Raw genomic sequence first — 19,353 nt, 5'->3', positions numbered from 1 at the left:
GCCTAGCTGCTTTACCGGCTTAAGCTCAACTGGAAGTAGTACGTACGGTCACGACTTACGAGCGAGCTGAATGCAAACCCTGCACGCCAAGGAAAGCCCCTTCCTACTACAGGTTTGTACATTAGCTAGCTAGCTGCCTAGTCATTGACATGATGAAAGAGCCAGCACATCTGTACATTACATTATCAGCATGCATGCCAAGACGCTACTGTGAGACTCTGACAACTGACAACTCATACTACATGTTAGGCAAACAGAACAAATTTTCAGAAGTGCAACAAAAAAGAGATAAAATAAAATTAGGGCATGCATGCGTGCATGCATTACCTGATCGCTACCGCTGCCCGAAAAGAACTATACTTGGTCCAGAAATAAGTCTATAAATATTGCGAACTGAGCGAATAGATTCGTTGTGGTGGAACTAGCTCATGAGAGTATAAGTCTTCAACTTACACCTGTGCTCGCACTAATGCCTCTATGTTCATTCAACCGGAGGAGACGTTTTCGTCAACTACAAAACGTCTATGACGATCATATTGAGCCGACTTGGTATCTTGAAGATACTCATACGAGTAGGGTATATGCGTGCGTGCGTTAACAGGGTGCGTGCATGTGAGCATTGCGATTGTATTGTAGTATTAAAAAAAGGTCAGCCCATATTTGAGTCAGAAAAGAATACGTTCACCTATATGCACGTTAAGTTCTTTAAATTGAGCCAGAGTGCCTATATATGGAGTCGTGTCTAAATTTCTTTGGCCCATCCATCAAAATCGCTGTATGCATGAACAAAAATCCTCTATCATCATTCTCAAAAAAAAAAAAAATCCTCGATTGACGTTTTAGCTTTACTGGGAAATGAAATCTTCCTATGATATGCTTCAGAAAAATAAATAAACTGAAGACGATCATATTATATACTCTCAGTTTTGTAGATGCACTAATTTCAATTTGCATATATGACAAATTGAAATTAGTGCATCTACAGAGCGTATTGAGTAACATATATGCATCTTTTTTGCAGCACAACATAGTATACTGTATCTGCACATAATACTGCTACATATGGAGTGTAGACATGTATGGATACAGTAACTTGTTATGTCGTTTCCATCGCAAGTTCTGTAGATGCACTAATTTCAATTTGTCATATCAATGTACAGTATTCTTGAGCAAAAATAACGAATTGCCAAAACAAATCGGTTAGCTAGTGAACAATGATAAAGATGTGACTTAACTAGCTTTAAAAAAAGATGTGACTTAACTATCAGAATTGACATGCATGCATTCACAAATGCATGCCATATCGACACCGTGTCAGGCTCATATGTGTCATTTCCGAGCTAATCAGTAAAAAAAATACTTGATTTTGGCCCCAGTACGATTGTAAACCCTTTTCAGCTTAAAGAATATATTCAGAAAAATTTGCTCCAGATTTAAAAGGTTGGAGGGAAAATGAAGACACATACTCACCTAATGTGAGATCCCCAAACTTTCGATGTTAATTGACCTATGTACAGAGGAGAAGGTGCTGAAAATCTGTAGTGCTGTAGTACTGTTAATCTGTTATGACTCATGAACATGCTGAAAATGCTAGCTTACACGCAAATTCATATCAATCATTGAGAAATTCATGGAATCAAATAGCTAAGGAGAAAACGACGGATCCTATTGAGTGCAAGATAGCACAACATAAAACTAGCGCACTGCTTAGCAAAAATAACCACGTTGAAATATATACACGCTTGCAGATGCAGTGCTAAACACTCATCATAAAAGAACAAAGAAAACAAATACTGTCGATTATTCTATTTCCAACTAATTCTAAGCCTGGCAACTAGTGTCAGTTAAAGTGTGAGCTCTAAGTTTTTATTTTACAAATCAATCAATTAATTAAATCAACCAAGCAATCACACTGGATGAGTGGACACACACAAGAAATTTATGAGGGCAGATACATCTCGATCACTGGACAATATTTTTCTCACCCAAGATATCCACAGCAGCTATATCTAGTTCTAGAGAAGATACATGTATAGAGAGAGTTATACTTGCACATAAAGTTTATTTGGCGAGTTAATTAATCGATTGTGTTCTCCATCAATCACCAGAACCGCAAGTAAATCCATGCATGTCAACCAAAGTATGCATCATGCTCACTTGTGTCGAGGGAGCTGTAGTCAGTGCTCGACGGCTGTCCGGCAGCGTACGCCGTGGCCGTGGCCGTCGACGGCATTACGGCCACTTCTTGGCCGGCCTCCGCCACGGACACCACGTCAGCGGTGTGCACCAGCGACGTGGCAGGAGCCATGAAGCCGCCGGCTGCAGCGGCACTAACGTCGTCGTCGACAATGAGGTTTGCCACGCCGACGCCGACGCCGGCCTGCCGGTACCTGTGCTTGAAGATCTCGGCTCTGACGGCCTGCAGCTCGGCCTCCAGCGCGTTCACCTGCTGCTGCAGCATGGAGATCGCGCCCATGCAGCCGTACACCGGGTCGCGCAGCCGCAGGTTCGCCTCGTACACCAGGCTGCTCGCCGCGTCGGCTCTCTCCGCTTCGGGCACCTCCTGAAACAGCGCGTGACATGCACCGACGTACGCCATTAATTAACACAAAACACGTACGGTGGAATTAACCAAAAAAAAGGAAACCATTAAAATAGTTTGATGGTACCAGGAGCATCTTGGAGACGTTGCTGGCGCCGAAGACCTTGTGGACGGCGGCGAACTTGTGGGGCTCGTGCGGGGAGAAGTAGGGGGCGAAGGGGCACTCGTGCGCGCAGCGCCGGCGGAGGAGCTTGCACGCGGCGCACGGGGTCGCTATGTTCGCGGCGCCGCCGATGCCTGGGCCAACGAGGCCTAGGCGGCGAGGGCCGTGGTGCTCGGTCGGTGAGACGGCGACTACTACGCCCGCGATGGCGGCGGCGGGGTCCGGCTCTCGCTTGATCTTCTTACCGATCTCGTCGAGTCTCTCCCTGGTGGAAGCCCGAAAGATTAGGGTTTATTTTGGATGGAATTAAGTAGCGGGGATCTCAAAGCGCGCGATGCAGACCGAAGTGCTAAAATTGTGGCCGCAAGAACAGGAAAAGGCACTGCTATCATAGATCTCTCGATAAACCTTTTAGGCAAACGTCATATATAGATAGAAAAAACACATCTAAATTAGATTCTTCTGACCAGAAAGGATAATCCAAACAAACAAAGGGAGCCTTTTATTTAAAAACAAATCAAGTACAAGCATCGAAGAAGCATGGTTTCTTGAGGGACTCTTACCTCTCCGTGGACATAGAGGCATGCTCCCCTTGCTTGGGAGACGGAGAGACGGAGAATGACAGAGGAACAATTGAGAGCGAGGGGGAGGGAGACGGACAGGTAGTAGAGAAGTGTAAAGTTTGGAATTGCGAGGAAGGAAAGACTGCTTAAAAGGCAAGGCATTAATGAGGGGGATGGGCGTAAAGCATGCACACAATTGGTAGTAAGTAAATGGGCGAGGGAGGAGGAAGAAATGTTGGCAAGCCAAGCCAAGGAACATTGACTCGATTAGTTGGCCGGCCCTCCCTCCCTCGTGCCCCTGCGCCCTGGTGCTTCTGCTCATGTCAAGGGAATGAAAGAAATGCTGTTGAAAACAAGAAGCTGCCTGGAGATCCCACTTGACCATTTTACCTCGGTTACAATTCGTACTTCGATGGTTCTAACATAAAATGCGAGTAAATAAATAAAAATAAGGGGAGTCGGCAGATGGCTCTCCTCTCTCCCTCCCCTCTCTCCCCGCGGCGGTGGCCGGCGGTGTGCCCTTCCCCACCTCCTCTTCTCCCTCCCCGCGGCCCCCTGGGTCCATCGGTCCGGCCTCCCCCTCCCCATCTGCCTTGCCGCTTCCGTCGTCTGCGGTGCTTCCTGTCAACCGCTTCTGGGCCCTCGATTCGGATGACACCGAGTCGGAGGATGAGGAGGTTGCGGGTTCGCTGCAGGCGCCGGGCCGGCCGTGTCTAATACGTCTTCATCGTCTCTACTTTTTCTAACGCTTTTACTCTTGTTTTGGACTCTAATTTGCATAATTTGAATGAAATTAACCTGAACTAACGATGTTTTTAGCAGAACTACCATGGTGTTGTTTTTGTGCAGAAATAAAAGTTCTCGGAATTGGAGAAACTTTTTGGGGAATTATTTTGGAATATGTAAAAATTACTTGAAGCAAGACCCACTGGAGGGGGGGCCAGCTGCCCACTAGGCACCAGGGCGCGCCACCCCCATCTGGCGCGCCCTGGTGGGTAGTGGGGCCCGCGAGGCTCCGCTGACCCTAATTCCAACGCTATAAAATTCTATTTTTGGAGAAAAAATAGGAGAGGAAGTTTCACCGCGTTTCACGAGACGGAGCTGTTGGGGAACGTAGTAATTTCAAAAAATTTCCTACGCACACGCAAGATCATGGTGATGCATAGCAACGAGAGGGGAGAGTGTTGTCCACGTACCCTCGTAGACCGACAGCGGAAGCGTTATCACAACGCGGTTGATGTAGTCGTACGTCTTCACGATCCGACCGATCAAGTACCGAACGTACGGCACCTCCGAGTTCAGCACACGTTCAGCTCGATGACGTCCCTCGAACTTCGATCCAGCCGAGTGTTGAGGGAGAGTTTCGTCAGCACGACGGCGTGGTGACGATGATGATGTTCCACCGACGCAGGGCTTCGCCTAAGCTCCGCAACGGTATTATCGAGGTGTAATATGGTGGAGGGGGGCACCGCACACGGCTAAAATATCGTATATCAAGTTGTGTATAGAGGTGCCCCCTGCCCCCGTATATAAAGGAGCAAGGGGGAGGCCGGCTGCCCTAGGCGCGCCAAGGAGAGGGGGGGAGTCCTCCTCCTAGTAGGAGTAGGACTCCCCTTTCCTAGTCCAACTAGGAAGAGAGGGGGGAAGGAAAGAGAGGGAGAGGGAGAGGGAGAGGGAAAGAGGGGCTGCGCCCCCCTCTCCTAGTCCTAATAGGACTCCTCATGGGAGGGGGCGCGCCACCTCATGGCTGCTGCCCTCTCTCTCCCCTCAAGGCCCACTAAGGCCCAATACTTCCCCGGGGGGTTCCGGTAACCCCTCCGGCACTCCGGTTTTATCCGAAACTTCTCCGGAACACTTCCGGTGTCCGAATATAGTCGTCCAATATATCAATCTTTATGTCTCGACCATTTCGAGACTCCTCGTCATGTCCATGATCACATCCGGGACTCCGAACAACCTTCGGTACATCAAAACATATAAACTCATAATATAACTGTCATCGTAACGTTAAGCGTGCGGACCCTACGGGTTCAAGAACTATGTAGACATGACCGAGACACCTCTCCGATCAATAACCAATAGCGGAACCTGGATGCTCATATTGGTTCCCGCATATTCTACAAAGATCTTTATCGGTCAAACCGCATAACAACATACGGTGTTCCCTTTGTCATCGGTATGTTACTTGCCCGAGATTCGATCGTCGGTATCTCGATACCTAGTTCAATCTCGTTACCGGCAAGTCTCTTTACTCGTTCCGTAATACATCATCCCGCAACTAACTCATTAGTCACAATGCTTGCAAGGCTTATAGTGATGTGCATTACCGAGTGGGCCCAGAGATACCTCTCCGACAATCGGAGTGACAAATCCTAATCTCGAAATACGCCAACCCAACAAGTACCTTTGGAGACACCTGTAGAGCACCTTTATAATCACCCATTTACGTTGTGACGTTTGGTAGCACACAAAGTGTTCCTCCGGTAAACGGGAGTTGCATAATCTCATAGTCATAGGAACATGTATAAGTCATGAAGAAAGCAATAGCAACATACTAAACGATCGGGTGCTAAGCTAACGGAATGGGTCAAGTCAATCACGTCATTCTCCTAATGAGGTGATCCCGTTAATCAAATGACAACTCATGTCTATGGTTAGGAAACATAACCATCTTTGATTAACGAGCTAGTCAAGTAGAGGCATACTAGTGACACACTGTTTGTCTATGTATTCAGACATGTATTATGTTTCCGGTTAATACAATTCTAGCACGAATAATAAACATTCATCATGATATAAGGAAATAAATAATACTTTATTATTGCCTCTAGGGCATATTTCCTTCAGGAGCCGCCGCCACCACCTGTTCTTCATCGGGAGGCCAGATCTAGAGTCTATTCGGGGCTCTGGAGAGGGCGATCTTCCGTCTTCGTCATCACCAACCCTCCTCCATCACCAATTTCATGATGCTCACAGCCGGGAATGAGTAATTCCTTCATAGGCTTGTTGGACTATGATGGGTTGGATGAGATTCATCATGTAATCGAGTTAGTTTTGTTAAGGCTTGACACCTAGTATCCACTATGTTCTGAGATTGATATTGCCATGACTTTGCTATGCTTAATGTTTGTCACTAGGGCCTAATGTCTACTACGCACCTTTATTCTTCTAGACTCGTGTTGGGTCTCCAAGCGCAGAGTTTTGTAGGACAACAACAAATTTCCCTCAAGTGGATGACCTAAGATTTATGAATCAGTGGGAGGCGTAGGATGAAGATGGTCTATCTCAAACAACCCCGTAACCAAATAATAAAAAGTCTCTTGTGCCCCACCACACTAAATACAATGATAAATTGTACGGGTGCACTAGGTCGGAGAAGAGATGGTGATACAAGTATAATAATGATAGTAGATACTGATTTTTGTAATAGTAACAATAAAAAACAACAAGGTAACGAATAGCAAAAGTCAGCACAAACGGTATTGCAATGCTTGAAAATGAGGCCTAGGGTCCGTACTTTCGCTAGTGTAATCTCTCAACAATGCTAATATAGTTGGATCATATAACCATCCCTGAACGTGCGATGAAGAATCACTCCAAAGTTCTTATCTAGCAGAGAACATAAGACGAAATTGTTTGCAGGGTGCGAAACCACCTCAAAGTTATCTTTTCCGATCGATCTATCGAGCTATCCCTATAAGTGTCACAAACAGCCCAAGAGTTCGTACTAAAATAACACCATATGATACACATCAACCAACTCAAATGTCACCTAGATACTCCAATGTCACCACGAGTATCCGTGAGTTGATTATACGATATGCACCAAACTATTTCACATTCATAATACTCAATCCAACACAAAGAACTTTAAAGCGTGCCAAAAGATTTCTACCGGAGAAACAAGGACGAAAACGTGCATCAACCCCTATGCATAGATTACCCCAATGTCACCTCGGGAATCCGCGAGTTGAGTGCCAAAACATATATCAAGTGAATCAATATGATACCCCATTGTCACCACGGGTATTCATAGCAAGACATACATCAAGTGCTCTCAAATCCATAAAAGTATTCAATCCGGTAATAAGGAAATCTCAAAGGGAAACCTCAATTCATCACAACAAAACAGAGAGGGAGAAACACCATATGATCCAACTATATTAACAAAGCTCGCGATACATCAAGATCGTGCCAAATCAAGAACACAAGAGAGAGAGTAATCAAACACATAGCTACTAGTACAAACCCTCAGCCCCAAGGGTGGACTACTCCCTCCTCATCATGGTGGCCGTCAGGATGATGAAGATGGCCTCTGGTGATGATTTCCCCCTCCGGCAGGGTGCCGGAACAGGGTCCAGATTGGTTTTTCGTGGCTACAGAGGCTTGCAGCGGCGAAACTTCTGATCTAGGGTAACTTTCGGGGGTTTCTGAATATATACGATTTTTTGGCGTCGGTTTCACGCGAAGATGGGCCTCAGGGGGCCCACTACCCACCAGGGAGCGCTAGGGAGGGTGGCACACCCTGGTGCCTCGTGGGCAGCAAGGGGCCCCTCTGGTAGTTCTTTGCTCCAGTATTTTTCTTTCTTCTAGAAAAAACGTCAAAAAGTTTCGTCCAATTCTGAGAACTTCTATTTCTGCACAAAAAACAACACCACGGTAGTTCTGCTGAAAACAGCGTCAGACCGGGTTAGTTCCATTCAAATCGTACCAAAACCATATAAACTTGTTGTAAACATGGCATGAAAACTTAATAAATTAGAGATACATTGGAGACGTATCAGCATCCCCAAGCTTAATTCATACTCGCCCTCGAGTAGGTAAATGATAAAAGAAATAATTTATGAAGTGTGCATGCTAGCATAGTGCATAAGTTTGATCAATGATAATTTCAATCACTTTTCCTAGCATCATAACATCAACTCTTTCTCATAAAACTCATCATGATAAAGTAGCAATCAATTCACATGTTACGATTCAAGCAATGCCTTCTCTTGAAACTTAACAACCTATGTTCTTAGTCACCAAACAATTGCAATTCAACCTATTCAACAAAGTCTAAGTAGAGCTCCACATACTCAATCATCATATAGTCTTCTATGATTCCTAGTACTCAAAGCATATTTTTAGAACAAATGGCATCCATCGAACTCAGAGAAAAATAGGGGCTTAATGTTTCGCCTCCCAACTCATTTATCATAGAGATAATTGTCAACAGTAATAAATCATGATCAAATAAATGATGATCTTTCCCCACCACATGATGCTTGCCAACTAGAGAATAATTGAGGTTGAAATGAGTATGCATACTATTGGCTCTTGCATAAAAGGAAATACTGAAAAGTAAAAGATATGCCCTTCACAGAGGGAAGCGGAGGTTGTCACGCGCTTTTAATTTTTGGATGCACAATCTCGTAATGCAAAGGAACGTCATGTTATATTGCCCCTTATGATAGCAACCTTTATTATGCAGTCCGTCGCTTTTATTATTTTGCCATCACAAGTTTGTACAACCCTTATTTTCCCTTACAATAAAAGATCAAACATATTTTAGGAGCAATTTTTATTGCTTTATGCACCGATGACAACTTACTTGAAGGATCTTATTCAATCCATAGGTAGGTATGGTGGACACTCATGGCAAGAAACTGGGTTTAAGGGTTTTTGGATGCACAAGTAGTATCTCTACTTAGTACGATTTTTGGCTAGCAAAAGATCCTAAGCAAGCAGCACATGTTGGAGGATCCATAACAATATAACTTCTATGCAAATATACACAACCATAACTCATTACGTTGTCTTCCTTGTCCAATTTCAACTAATTTGCTCAAGTTTGAAAATAATTAATGGGTATTCACAATCATAGAAAATTTAGATAATATATTTGTATGTGAAAGTTCTCTTCCTTATACTAATCATTCATGAATTGCTTGTATGACCAATATTGCGATTGTCAAGATTCAAAACATCTCACTTTTTAAACCCGATGTGAAGCTACTACTAGGCATGATATGAACATATAATTTCAACTTCATGATATTCAATTCATTCAACAATTTACTCATAGTATATAAGTGAAGCATAAGATTAAATGACAAACTACTCCAAAAGCATATAAGTGAAGATCAAGCGACTAGTTAAGTAAATGGGTAGCCATTTGAGGACTCTCTCTCTCTCAAAGAAACTGTTAGATCTAAGTATTTTATTAAAGCAGCAAGCAAAAAAAATAAAATTACATTCCAAGAATATCACACATCATGTGAACAAGCAAAAACTTAGGCTCAACCGAGGCTAACCGATAATTGTTGATGAAGAAAGGTGGGATGCCTACCGGGGCATCCCCAAGCTTAGATGCTTGAGAATTCTTGAAATATTATCTTGGGATGCCTTGGGCATCCCCAATCTTGAGCTTTTGTGTCTCCTTAATTCCTTTTATACCACGGTTTCCCTAAATCTTAAAAACTTCATCCACACAAAACTAAACAAGAACTCGTGAGATAAGTTAGTACAAATCAACGCAATAACCTTATCATTCTCTACTGTAGCAAATCACTCAAATTATTATTTAACCTTACATACTAAATGCCTTTGCATATTTAATACTCATATCCTCAAATAGAATCATTAAGCAAGCAAACATATGCAAACATAATAGCAATCTGTCAAAACAGGACAGTCTGTAAAGGATGCAAGAAGAATCATACTTATTTAACTCCAAAAATTCTGAAAAATTACCACACTGTAGAAATTTTATCATAGCATACTATGTAAAAATTTGAAGATTTTATCATGTTCTGACATTTTTTGACAATTCAGACAATGATAGAAAACTTTCTGTTTTCGAAACAGCAACATATAGACTTGCAAAATAAGCATGGTAAAGGCTATCCTTGACATTTTTATTGAAGTAAAAGATAAAAAACATTATTCTAAATAACAGCAAGCAAATCCCAACAAAATAAAATAACGCTCCAAGAAAAAAAACATATCATGTGATGAATAAAAATATAGTTCCAAGTGAGGTTACCGATGATGTTGAAGACGAAAGAGGGGAGGTCGGGGTATCCCCAAGCTTAGTTGCTTGGGTCTTCTTGAATATTACCTTGGAGTGCCTTGGGAATCCCTAAGCTTAGGTTCTTGCCACTCCTTATTCTTCTCATATCGACATCTCACCCAAAACTTGAAAACTTCAATCACACAAAACTTAATGGAACTTCCTGAGATAGGTTAGTATGATAAAGACAAATCATTCACTTCGGTACTATCAAAAACAAGATTCATAATTGTTCTCACACAATTCCTACTGTACCTTATAATTTACACAATTTATATTGAGCAATATAAGCCATATAAACTAGAAAACAAACAAACTATGCATTGAAAACAGAACAGTCTGTAATAATCTGAACAATGGCCACACTTCTGCTACTCCAAAAATTCTAAAAAATTAGGACAACGTAGAAAATTTGTATATCAATCATCTATAAAACATTTTGAATTTTATGACGTTCTAGTGAATTGAAACAATTCTGTTACTGGAAGAAAAAGTTTCTGTTTTTGCACAAAATCAAGTCAGCTATCATCCACACTATCCCAAAGGCTTTACTTGGCACTTTATTGAAACAAAAGCTATAGAACATGATTACTATGGTAGATTAATCATGTGAACACAAAAAAACAGTAGGTATAAGTTTTGGGTTGTCTCCCAACAAGTGCTTTTCTTTAATGCCTTTTAGCTAGGCATGATGATTTCAATGATGCTCGCATAGAAGTAAAGAATTGAAACATGAAAAACAACATCATGAATCACATGGCAAGCACACTTAAGCCTAACCCACTTCCTATGCATAGGGATTTTGTGAGCAAATAATTTATGGGAGCAAGAATCAACTAGCATAGGAAGGCAAAACAAGCAAAACTTCAAGATTGTCCACATAAAAAGAGGAAACTTGGTATTATTGAGATATGTCAAAGCATATGTTCCTTTCTCATAATAATTTTCAGTAGCATCATGAAAGAATTCAACAATATATCTATCACATAAAGCATTCTTTTCATGATCCACAAGCATAGAAATTTTATTACTCTCCACATCAACAAATTTATTCTCATGAATAGTAGTGGGAGCAAATTCAGCAAAATAACTATCATGTGATACTTGATTGGCATAATCCAATTGAAAATTAAAATCATGATGACAAGTTTCATAGTTATCATTACTCTTTATCGTATACATGTCATCACCATAATCATCATAGATAGGAACTCTGTTGTCATAATCAATTGAAACCTCTTTCAAAATAGTGGATTCATCACTAAATAAAGTTATGACCTCTCCAAATCCACTTTTATCAATTTTGTGAAAAGATTCAACACCCTCCAAATTAGTGGGATCATTGTTACATAAAGTTGACACTCTTCCAAACCCACTTTCATCATTGTAATCATCATAAAAAAGGAGGCATGCTATAATCATAATAAATTTGCTCATCAAAGGGGGACTAAAAATATCATATTCATCAAACATAGAATCCCCAAGCTTAGGGCTTTGCATGTCATTAGCATCATGGATATTCAAAGAATTCATACTACCAACATTGCAATCATGCTCATCATTCAAATATTTTATGCCAAACATTTTATTGAATTCTTCTTCTATAAATTGAGCACAATTTTCCTTTCCATCATTTTCAAGAAAGACATGATGAAGGTGAATAATATGAGGCAACCTCAATTCAATTTTTTTGTAGTTTTCTTTTTATAAACCTAAAGATATACCTTCAAGCACTCACCTCCCCGGCAACGGCGCCAGAAAAGAGCTTGATGTCTACTAAGAAACTTTATTCTTGAAGGCTCGTGTTGGGCCTCCAAGCGCAGAGTTTTGTAGGACAGCAACAAATTTCCCTCAAGTGGATGACCTAAGGTTTATCAATCCGTGGGAGCCGGAGGATGAAGATGGTAACTCTCAAAAAACCCTGCAACCAAATAATAAAAAGTCTCTGGTGTCCCCAACACACCAAATACAATGGTAAATTGTATAGGTGCACTAATTCGGAGAAGAGATGGTGATACAAGTCTAGTAATGATAGTAGATATTGATTTTTGTAATAGTAACAATAAAAAACAGCAAGGCAACGAGTACCAAAAGTGAGCACAAATGGTATTGCAATGCTTGACAATGAGGTCTGGGGTGCGTACTTTCGCTAGTGCAATCTCTCAACAATGCTAATATTATTGGATCATATAACCATCCCTCAACGTGCGATGAAGAATCACTCCAAAGTCCTTATCTAGCGGAGAACATAAGACGAAATTCTTTGTAGGGTACAAAAACACCTCAAAGTTATCCATTTTGATCGATCTATCGAGCTATACCTATAAGTGTACAAATAGCCCAAGAGTTCGTACTAAAATAATACCATATGATACACATCAACCAACTCTAATGTCACCTAGATTCTCCAATGTCACCACGAGTATCCGTGAGTTGATTATACGATATGCACCAAACAATTTCAAATTCATAATACTCAATCCGACACAAAGAACTTCAAAGAGTGCCCCAAGATTTCAACTGGAGAAACAAGGACGAAAATGTGCCTCAACCCCTATGCATAGATTACCCAAATGTCACCGCGGGAATCCGTGAGTTGAGTGCAAAAACATATATCAAGTGAATCAATATGATACCCCATTGTCACCACGGGTATTCATAGCAAGACATAAATCAAGTGCTCTCAAATCCATAAAAGTATTCAATCCGATAATACCGAAATATCAAAGGGAAAACTCAATTCATCACAACAAGATAGAGAGGGAGAAACACCATATGATCCAACTATATTAACAAAGCTCGCGATACATTAAGATCGTGCCAAATCGAGAACACGAGAGAGAGAGAGAGAGATCAAACCCATTGCTACTAGTACAAACCCTCATCCCCGAGGGTGGACTACTCCCTCCTCATCATGGTGGCCGCTGGGATGATGAAGATGGCCTCCGGAGATGATTTTCCCCTCCGGCAGGGTGTCGAAATAGGGTCCAGATTGGTTTTTCGTGGCTACAGAGGCTTGCGGCGGCGAAACTTTTGATCTAGGGTAACTTTCGGGGGTTTCTGAATATATAGGATGTTTTGGCGTTGGTTTCACACGATGATGGGCCTTAGGGGGTCCACTACCCACCAGGGTGCACTAGGGGGTGGCGCGCTCTGGTGCCTTGTGGGCAGCAGGGGGCCCCCTTCGGTGTTTCTTACCTCCAGTATTTTTCTTTTCTTCCAAAAAATCGTCAAAAGTTTTGTCCAATTTCAAGAACTTTAATTTCTGCACAAAAAACAACACCATGGTAGTTCTGCTGAAAACAGCATCAGTCCGGGTTAGTTCCATTCAAATCATACCAAAACCATATAAAATTGTTGTAAACATGGCATGAACAATTCATAAATTATAGATACGTTGGAGATGTATCAGGGCCCGAGTGCCATGATTTTAGATCTGAGCTGTTTATGTTTTCACCATTATATCTATGTTCTAGAATCGATGTTGCTAGTTATATGCACCTTTTACGTGTTATGATCCGCATACCCCAAGGTGACGACAATTGGGATTCTTTCCGGTGATTACCGTAATTTGAGGAGTTCATGTATTCACTATGTGTTAATGCTTTGTTCCGGTTCTCTATTAAAAGGAGGCCTTAATATCCCTTAGTTTCCTTATGGACCCCCTGCCACGGGAGGGTAGGACAAAAGATGTCATACCCATTAAAAGGAGGCCTTAATATCCCTTAGTTTCCTTATGGACCCCGCTGCCAAGGGAGGGTAGGACAAAAGATGTCATGCAAGTTCTTTTCCATAAGCACGTATGACTATTTATGGAATACATGCCTACATTATATTTATGAACTGGAGCTAGTTCTGTGTCACCCTAGGTTATGACAATTATATGATGAATATTATCCAATGTTATCACGGATCCAATGCCAACAAGCTTTTTCACATATTGATCTTTACTGCTGTTACTGTTACTATTGCTATTACTATTACTGCTACTGCTATCAAACAGTCATACTACTGTGCTACTGATCATCTTGCTACAGATATTTAATCGCCAGTTGTGGTTGAATTGACAACTCAACTACTAATACTTACAAATATTCTTTGGCCCCCCTTGTGTCGAATCAATAAATTTGGGTCGAATACTCTACCCTCGAAAACTGTTGCGATCCCCTATACTTGTGGGTTATCAAGACCTTTTTCTGGCCCCGTTGCCGGGGAGCATAGCTATATTTGTTGAGTCACTTGGGATTTATATCTATTGATCACTATGAAGAATCTTAAGGATGATAGAACCAAGATCGTTCCCTCTAAGATGAGGGGAGGTAAGGAACTGCCATCTAGCTCTGCACTTGATTCACCTTTTGTTTTAAGTAAGCTTGCAACACCACAACCTACTCTCAAACCCATTAACCGTTGCCACAATGGCGCCTCCTCGCGCTGCCCACCTCTTCATTTTTACTGTGCTGGCGAGAAAAAAAGGGGTAAAAAGGGGTGGACCGAGCTGAGACGCAATTGGGCAAAGACCTTGCTCGGGGTCTCCGCACAACTCCTTCTCTCTTTGACGCCGCCGCCTCCTCTCCTCTCCCTCGATTCTTCTTGCGCCGCCACACCTGTTCCGACCCCCCCTCCTATGCATCACGGATGAGGAAGATGTGCTCTTCCATGGTGTCGAGAGGAGGATGCGCTTCTCCTGCCAGATGCGTGGCCACCACATCGCTATCAATGTTAGATAAGTACCATCCTTGACTAAATCCTGCGCCGGCCCACGCAGAGGCGGCGGGGGAGTGGAGGAAGCTGCGATCCGGCGGCTTCTCCATCCTCTGTGACAAGTGCAGGTATGCCCTGCTACCGCCTCCCTCCGCCTGTGCTTTTTGTGTGCGTGCGTAGTTTCCTCCGCTCGTGCGCTCATGGATGGTTGGCTGGCTCTCTGGCTTGAGGATTGATTCATTTCGAATCTCTGCCCCCCCTTTCCTATGATACTCGTGTTGGTAAACGTAGCATGCAATTTCAAAAAAATTCCTACGCTCACGCAAGATCTATCTAGGAGATGCATAGCAACGAGAGGGGGAGAGTGTGTCCACGTACCCTCATAGACCGAAAGCGGAAGCGTTTGACAACGCGGTTGATGTAGTTGAACTTCTTCTCGTTCCGACCGATCAAGCACCGAACGTGCGGCACCTCCGAGTTCTGCACACGTTCAGCTTGATGACGTCCCTCGAACTCTTGATCTAGCAAAATGTCGAGGGAGAGTTCCGTTAGCACGACGGTGTGGTGACTGTGATGGTGAAATGATCCACGCAGGGCTTCGCCTAAGCACTACGCACTACAAAAGAAAGACACTTCCGTGATGATACGTGTTTGTCACAGTAGGTCATGTTTTCTATCATGCATGTACATCCATGACGCTTTTATGACAGAATCAAGATAGTCATACCTGTGCTGTCGTAGAAGTGTTCCATGACATTACCAAAATTATCATCACGGAAGTGTCCACTTCCATGATGATAAATCGCGCGTCATAGAAGTGCTTTCGTCAAGGGTGACCGACACGTGGCATCGACCGTAACGGGACGCCGTTAAGCTATCGGGTCTGGTTCTGGATCCGATAACCCGTTAACAGCCCGGACCAATGGGGATTTTCCACGTGTAAAATTATCATTGGCCGGAGGAAACACGTGTTTGCTCGCCGTTGGGACAGATGTCATCCACTCATTGGACAGGAGGCGCCTATGATACGTCGACACATGGCACGGCCCAACAGAGGCCCATTCTTGTGAAAAGGCCGGCCCAGCTAAAGGCCCACCATGTTTTTTCAGACACTAGTGGGCTGGCCCGTTAACAACCTGCCATCTTTTGGGCCAAATTGAGGCCCATAGCAGATCAGGCCCGTTCACATCCTGCCGTGTTTTGGGCCAAATTACAGCCCATATCGGATCAGGCCCGTTAACAGGCCACTTTTCTTTTGGGCCCATTCTAAGACAGGTTTGTATTCCAGCTTGTTAAATGCACGTTAACCAGTTCGGCCCAATAATTGTTTCGGTCTGTTAGCGGCCCGTGGTGCATCTGGGACATTGTTGGCCCGGTTCTTCTGAGAGATGCCATGCATGTTGTAACTTGGTGTGTGCATTAATATAATGTGGCCTACTACTCAAAATATGAGAGCTCCAGAAGTGATGATGCTTCGCAGATGACAGCTTCAACATATAGTAAAGAAGAACAAGTCGACCTGACCTGACAGATTCAAAATATACTAAGGCAGAACAACTCGACCTGACCAGTCAACCGCAAATGTCTCTGCTACTCTTCCCAACAAGGAACATAGTTATTAAAGAAGATAAGAGGATCATCTTAAAGAAGAGCAGAAGAGCAAGCAGATTGAAGATATTACAAGTCTTTCTATACAATGTCGGTTTTCCACCCATGATGAACCAGAGCGCACAGAGAAATAGTATTCCTTCCGGTCTCTCCATATGTGGCTCGCATGCATTTCGAAACTAAAGTAGGAACAATTAGATGACCAATTAAACATCTCTCAGTTTTACTAATATCAGCATAATATCATATTTGAATTTGTACAACTAAGCTTGTTTAGCTCGATGGGTGGAGAAGTGCTATTACGACACGAACCACGTAGGCTGATCATGGTCATCATAAAATGGGGAAAGCGTAAGCATGATGAGTATAGTGTTGACCGTGGCAGTGGGTTGGAGATCTGAAGCTGATATTAGTCAACAAGTGACAAAGAAATGCAATTCTGCTGTCTCTCTATATGTCGCGACATGCATTTGCAAACTCAAGTGGGACCTTTAGCTAACCAATTAAATGTGTCTGTTAACTAATATCAGTATCATATCACAATCGTATTTGAACAACTAAGCCCTGTGTTGTTTACCTTGATGGGTGGAATCATGCTAGTACGACAGAAAGCACCTACGCAGATCATAGTAGAGTAGATAAAAGGGGAAAACCCTAAGCATCAAGAGTAAAATTAGGAAAGTGGAACTAGCTGGACCAATGGGTGGCGCACATGCTTTTCGAAATGAATATAGGAACATTAGGTGACCAATTAAACATTCTCTGTTTTAGTAATATGAGCATCATATCAGATTCGTATTTCAGCACCTAAGCTTTGGAATTATGAGTGGCATGTTGTTTTGCTTGATGGGTTGAGGTCTTGAGGAGCAGTGCTAGCACGACACGAAGCACCTACAATGATGGTAGTGAATATAAAGGGGGAAAACCATAAGCTTTACGAGTATAGTGACCATGCCATGGCGGATCTGAAGGTGCAAACCGGACAAAGCTACTTCGCAACCAATGTTTTCTTTCAACTAGCCACTACGATTTGGTACGAACAAGAAAAGTACAGTAAACAATTTACGATCTATTTTCCGGGTGAGATCAATTACTTAAGCACATATGGAAGAGTACCACCTCTCTTGCAACGCCGTGTAGGCCCCTGCTGATACGTTGAGGGTGCTGCGGGTGTGATGGCTGTCGGCGGCGGGGAAGAAGACTTTAGACGACAGACGGGCGGGTTGGGGGATAAATCATGTTGCCGTGGACGAGGCTGTCGTAGGAGTGGCAACGACAAGGTGGAAGACGGCACCGATGAAGCGAGAGGACGTGATGAAAGGATCCTTGTCTGACGCCGTGGATGAGAGACGTCCATCTCTTGCAGTGGATGACGGGGTAGCGGCTCCGGCAAGGTGCAGGATGGGGTGGCGGACGGAGGAGGCTGGCCGCAGTGGGGAGGTTGTTGTGGCACCGACGGTGTATGAATGTGGAAATGGAGGGGGAGGGGGGATCTCAAACTTTGGGACGCGCTTGTCTGAAATGTGGGAAAGTTACGAACTTATCCCCTGTTTAAAATTTCGTACATCACGTCGGTTAGGGATAGGACGGTAATCTTGCATCTCCCAAATATTTGCCGGTAGTGATTTCGGGCGAGGAGAGGATGTTTTGCCGCCCATGGTTGGCGTCCACGGTGTATGAACGGGGCTGACAGGTAGGGCGGTTGTGTCACGTCTAAGGGAAGTTACACATCTGCCCCCATTTAAAATATTTGCCTACATCGATTTCGGGCGAGGTGAGTTTTTTTGCCGCCCACCATGTATGGATGGGGAAATGGAGGGAGAGACACATGTCTTTCGGACGAGCTTGAATCGAATGTGTTTTTGCCGCCCATGTTTGGCGCCCACCGTATCGGAATGGGCTCAGAGGCCGTCGTGTCACGTCTGTTTGAAGTTACTAGTCTACCCCTATCGACAACAGTGTAAATCCGATCGATAAGGATGTCAAAGTGTCAGGGGTAGACAATAATTTCCATCTCGCAAACACTTGCTTCGGGCAGCCCACAAATGATAGTGGGTGTTTAGCTGCTTCGTTCAAAACTTGGGAGAATTAGCATTCACGTTTGCCCTGGGCCCTGGCAACTAAATTCAAATCCAATTTTTATTCGATTACGAATATCCACCGATAATTCTACGTTTTGTTATTTATTTCTTCAAAACAACAACAAAGATTTATTCCACCTTTATATATGATTATGATTTAGAAATGCTGTGATCTTCGAATTCAGTAGGTTGGATACACTTTGAGTCAAACAGTTATTTCATCCAATACAATATGCTCACACGAAAAATGGTTCACCTTATGTCAATCATACAAGTACTGAGGGTTACCTCGCCTAAAAAATTCGGATCATTACAACACATGGACAACATAGGGGGTCTTAGAACATAATCCATTTAGAGACATGACACAACATGCAAGTACAATAATCTATTGACAATTTCAATTGGTATCTAAAGGAGAACTGGGATTGCCCTGGGCTTCAGATAGCAGAAACAACAGGACCTCCTCCGTCTTCAAATGCAGCATTCTTACTTCCTCCAATTCTTGGGTTGCTTGCACAAGGTGTGCAGCTAATTGCATAATTTCCAGCCTCAAGATCAAGATTACCTCATTCATGGCAGCCACACCATCTCTTTTTACACATGGGATTACTTCTGCATGGGTCAATCACAACAAG

The 19,353-nt window shown here is 43.1% G+C and overlaps 1 protein-coding gene across 1 annotated transcript; it reads right to left on the bottom strand.

Annotated features, from left to right (window-relative positions):
* Nucleotides 1-1,938: 1,938 nt before the first annotated feature.
* On the bottom strand, nucleotides 1,939-3,546 carry LOC109743335 (LOB domain-containing protein 15). Its single transcript, XM_020302416.4, has 3 exons — nucleotides 3,269-3,546; nucleotides 2,670-2,970; nucleotides 1,939-2,563 (listed from the first exon to the last, which is right to left on the bottom strand). Exons 1-3 carry the CDS (start codon nucleotides 3,280-3,282, stop codon nucleotides 2,132-2,134), a joined length of 747 nt encoding a protein of 248 aa, XP_020158005.1. The 5' UTR covers nucleotides 3,283-3,546; the 3' UTR covers nucleotides 1,939-2,131.
* Between the last annotated feature and the right edge of the window lie 15,807 nt (nucleotides 3,547-19,353).

The sequence above is a fragment of the Aegilops tauschii genome, chromosome 3 (genome assembly GCF_002575655.3).
Source record: "Aegilops tauschii subsp. strangulata cultivar AL8/78 chromosome 3, Aet v6.0, whole genome shotgun sequence".
In the NCBI taxonomy this organism is placed as follows: domain Eukaryota; kingdom Viridiplantae; phylum Streptophyta; class Magnoliopsida; order Poales; family Poaceae; genus Aegilops; species Aegilops tauschii.
The sequence above is the reverse complement of the archived record's forward strand: the minus strand, read 5'-3'. Positions and strand labels throughout refer to the sequence as shown.

Bases quoted from the DNA above. Each gene is read 5' to 3' on its own strand.
- LOC109743335 (XM_020302416.4), bottom strand. The intron at 2,564-2,669 runs GTACCATCAAAC...GCGCTGTTTCAG, and splicing joins ACGTCTCCAAGATGCTCCTG to GAGGTGCCCGAAGCGGAGAG.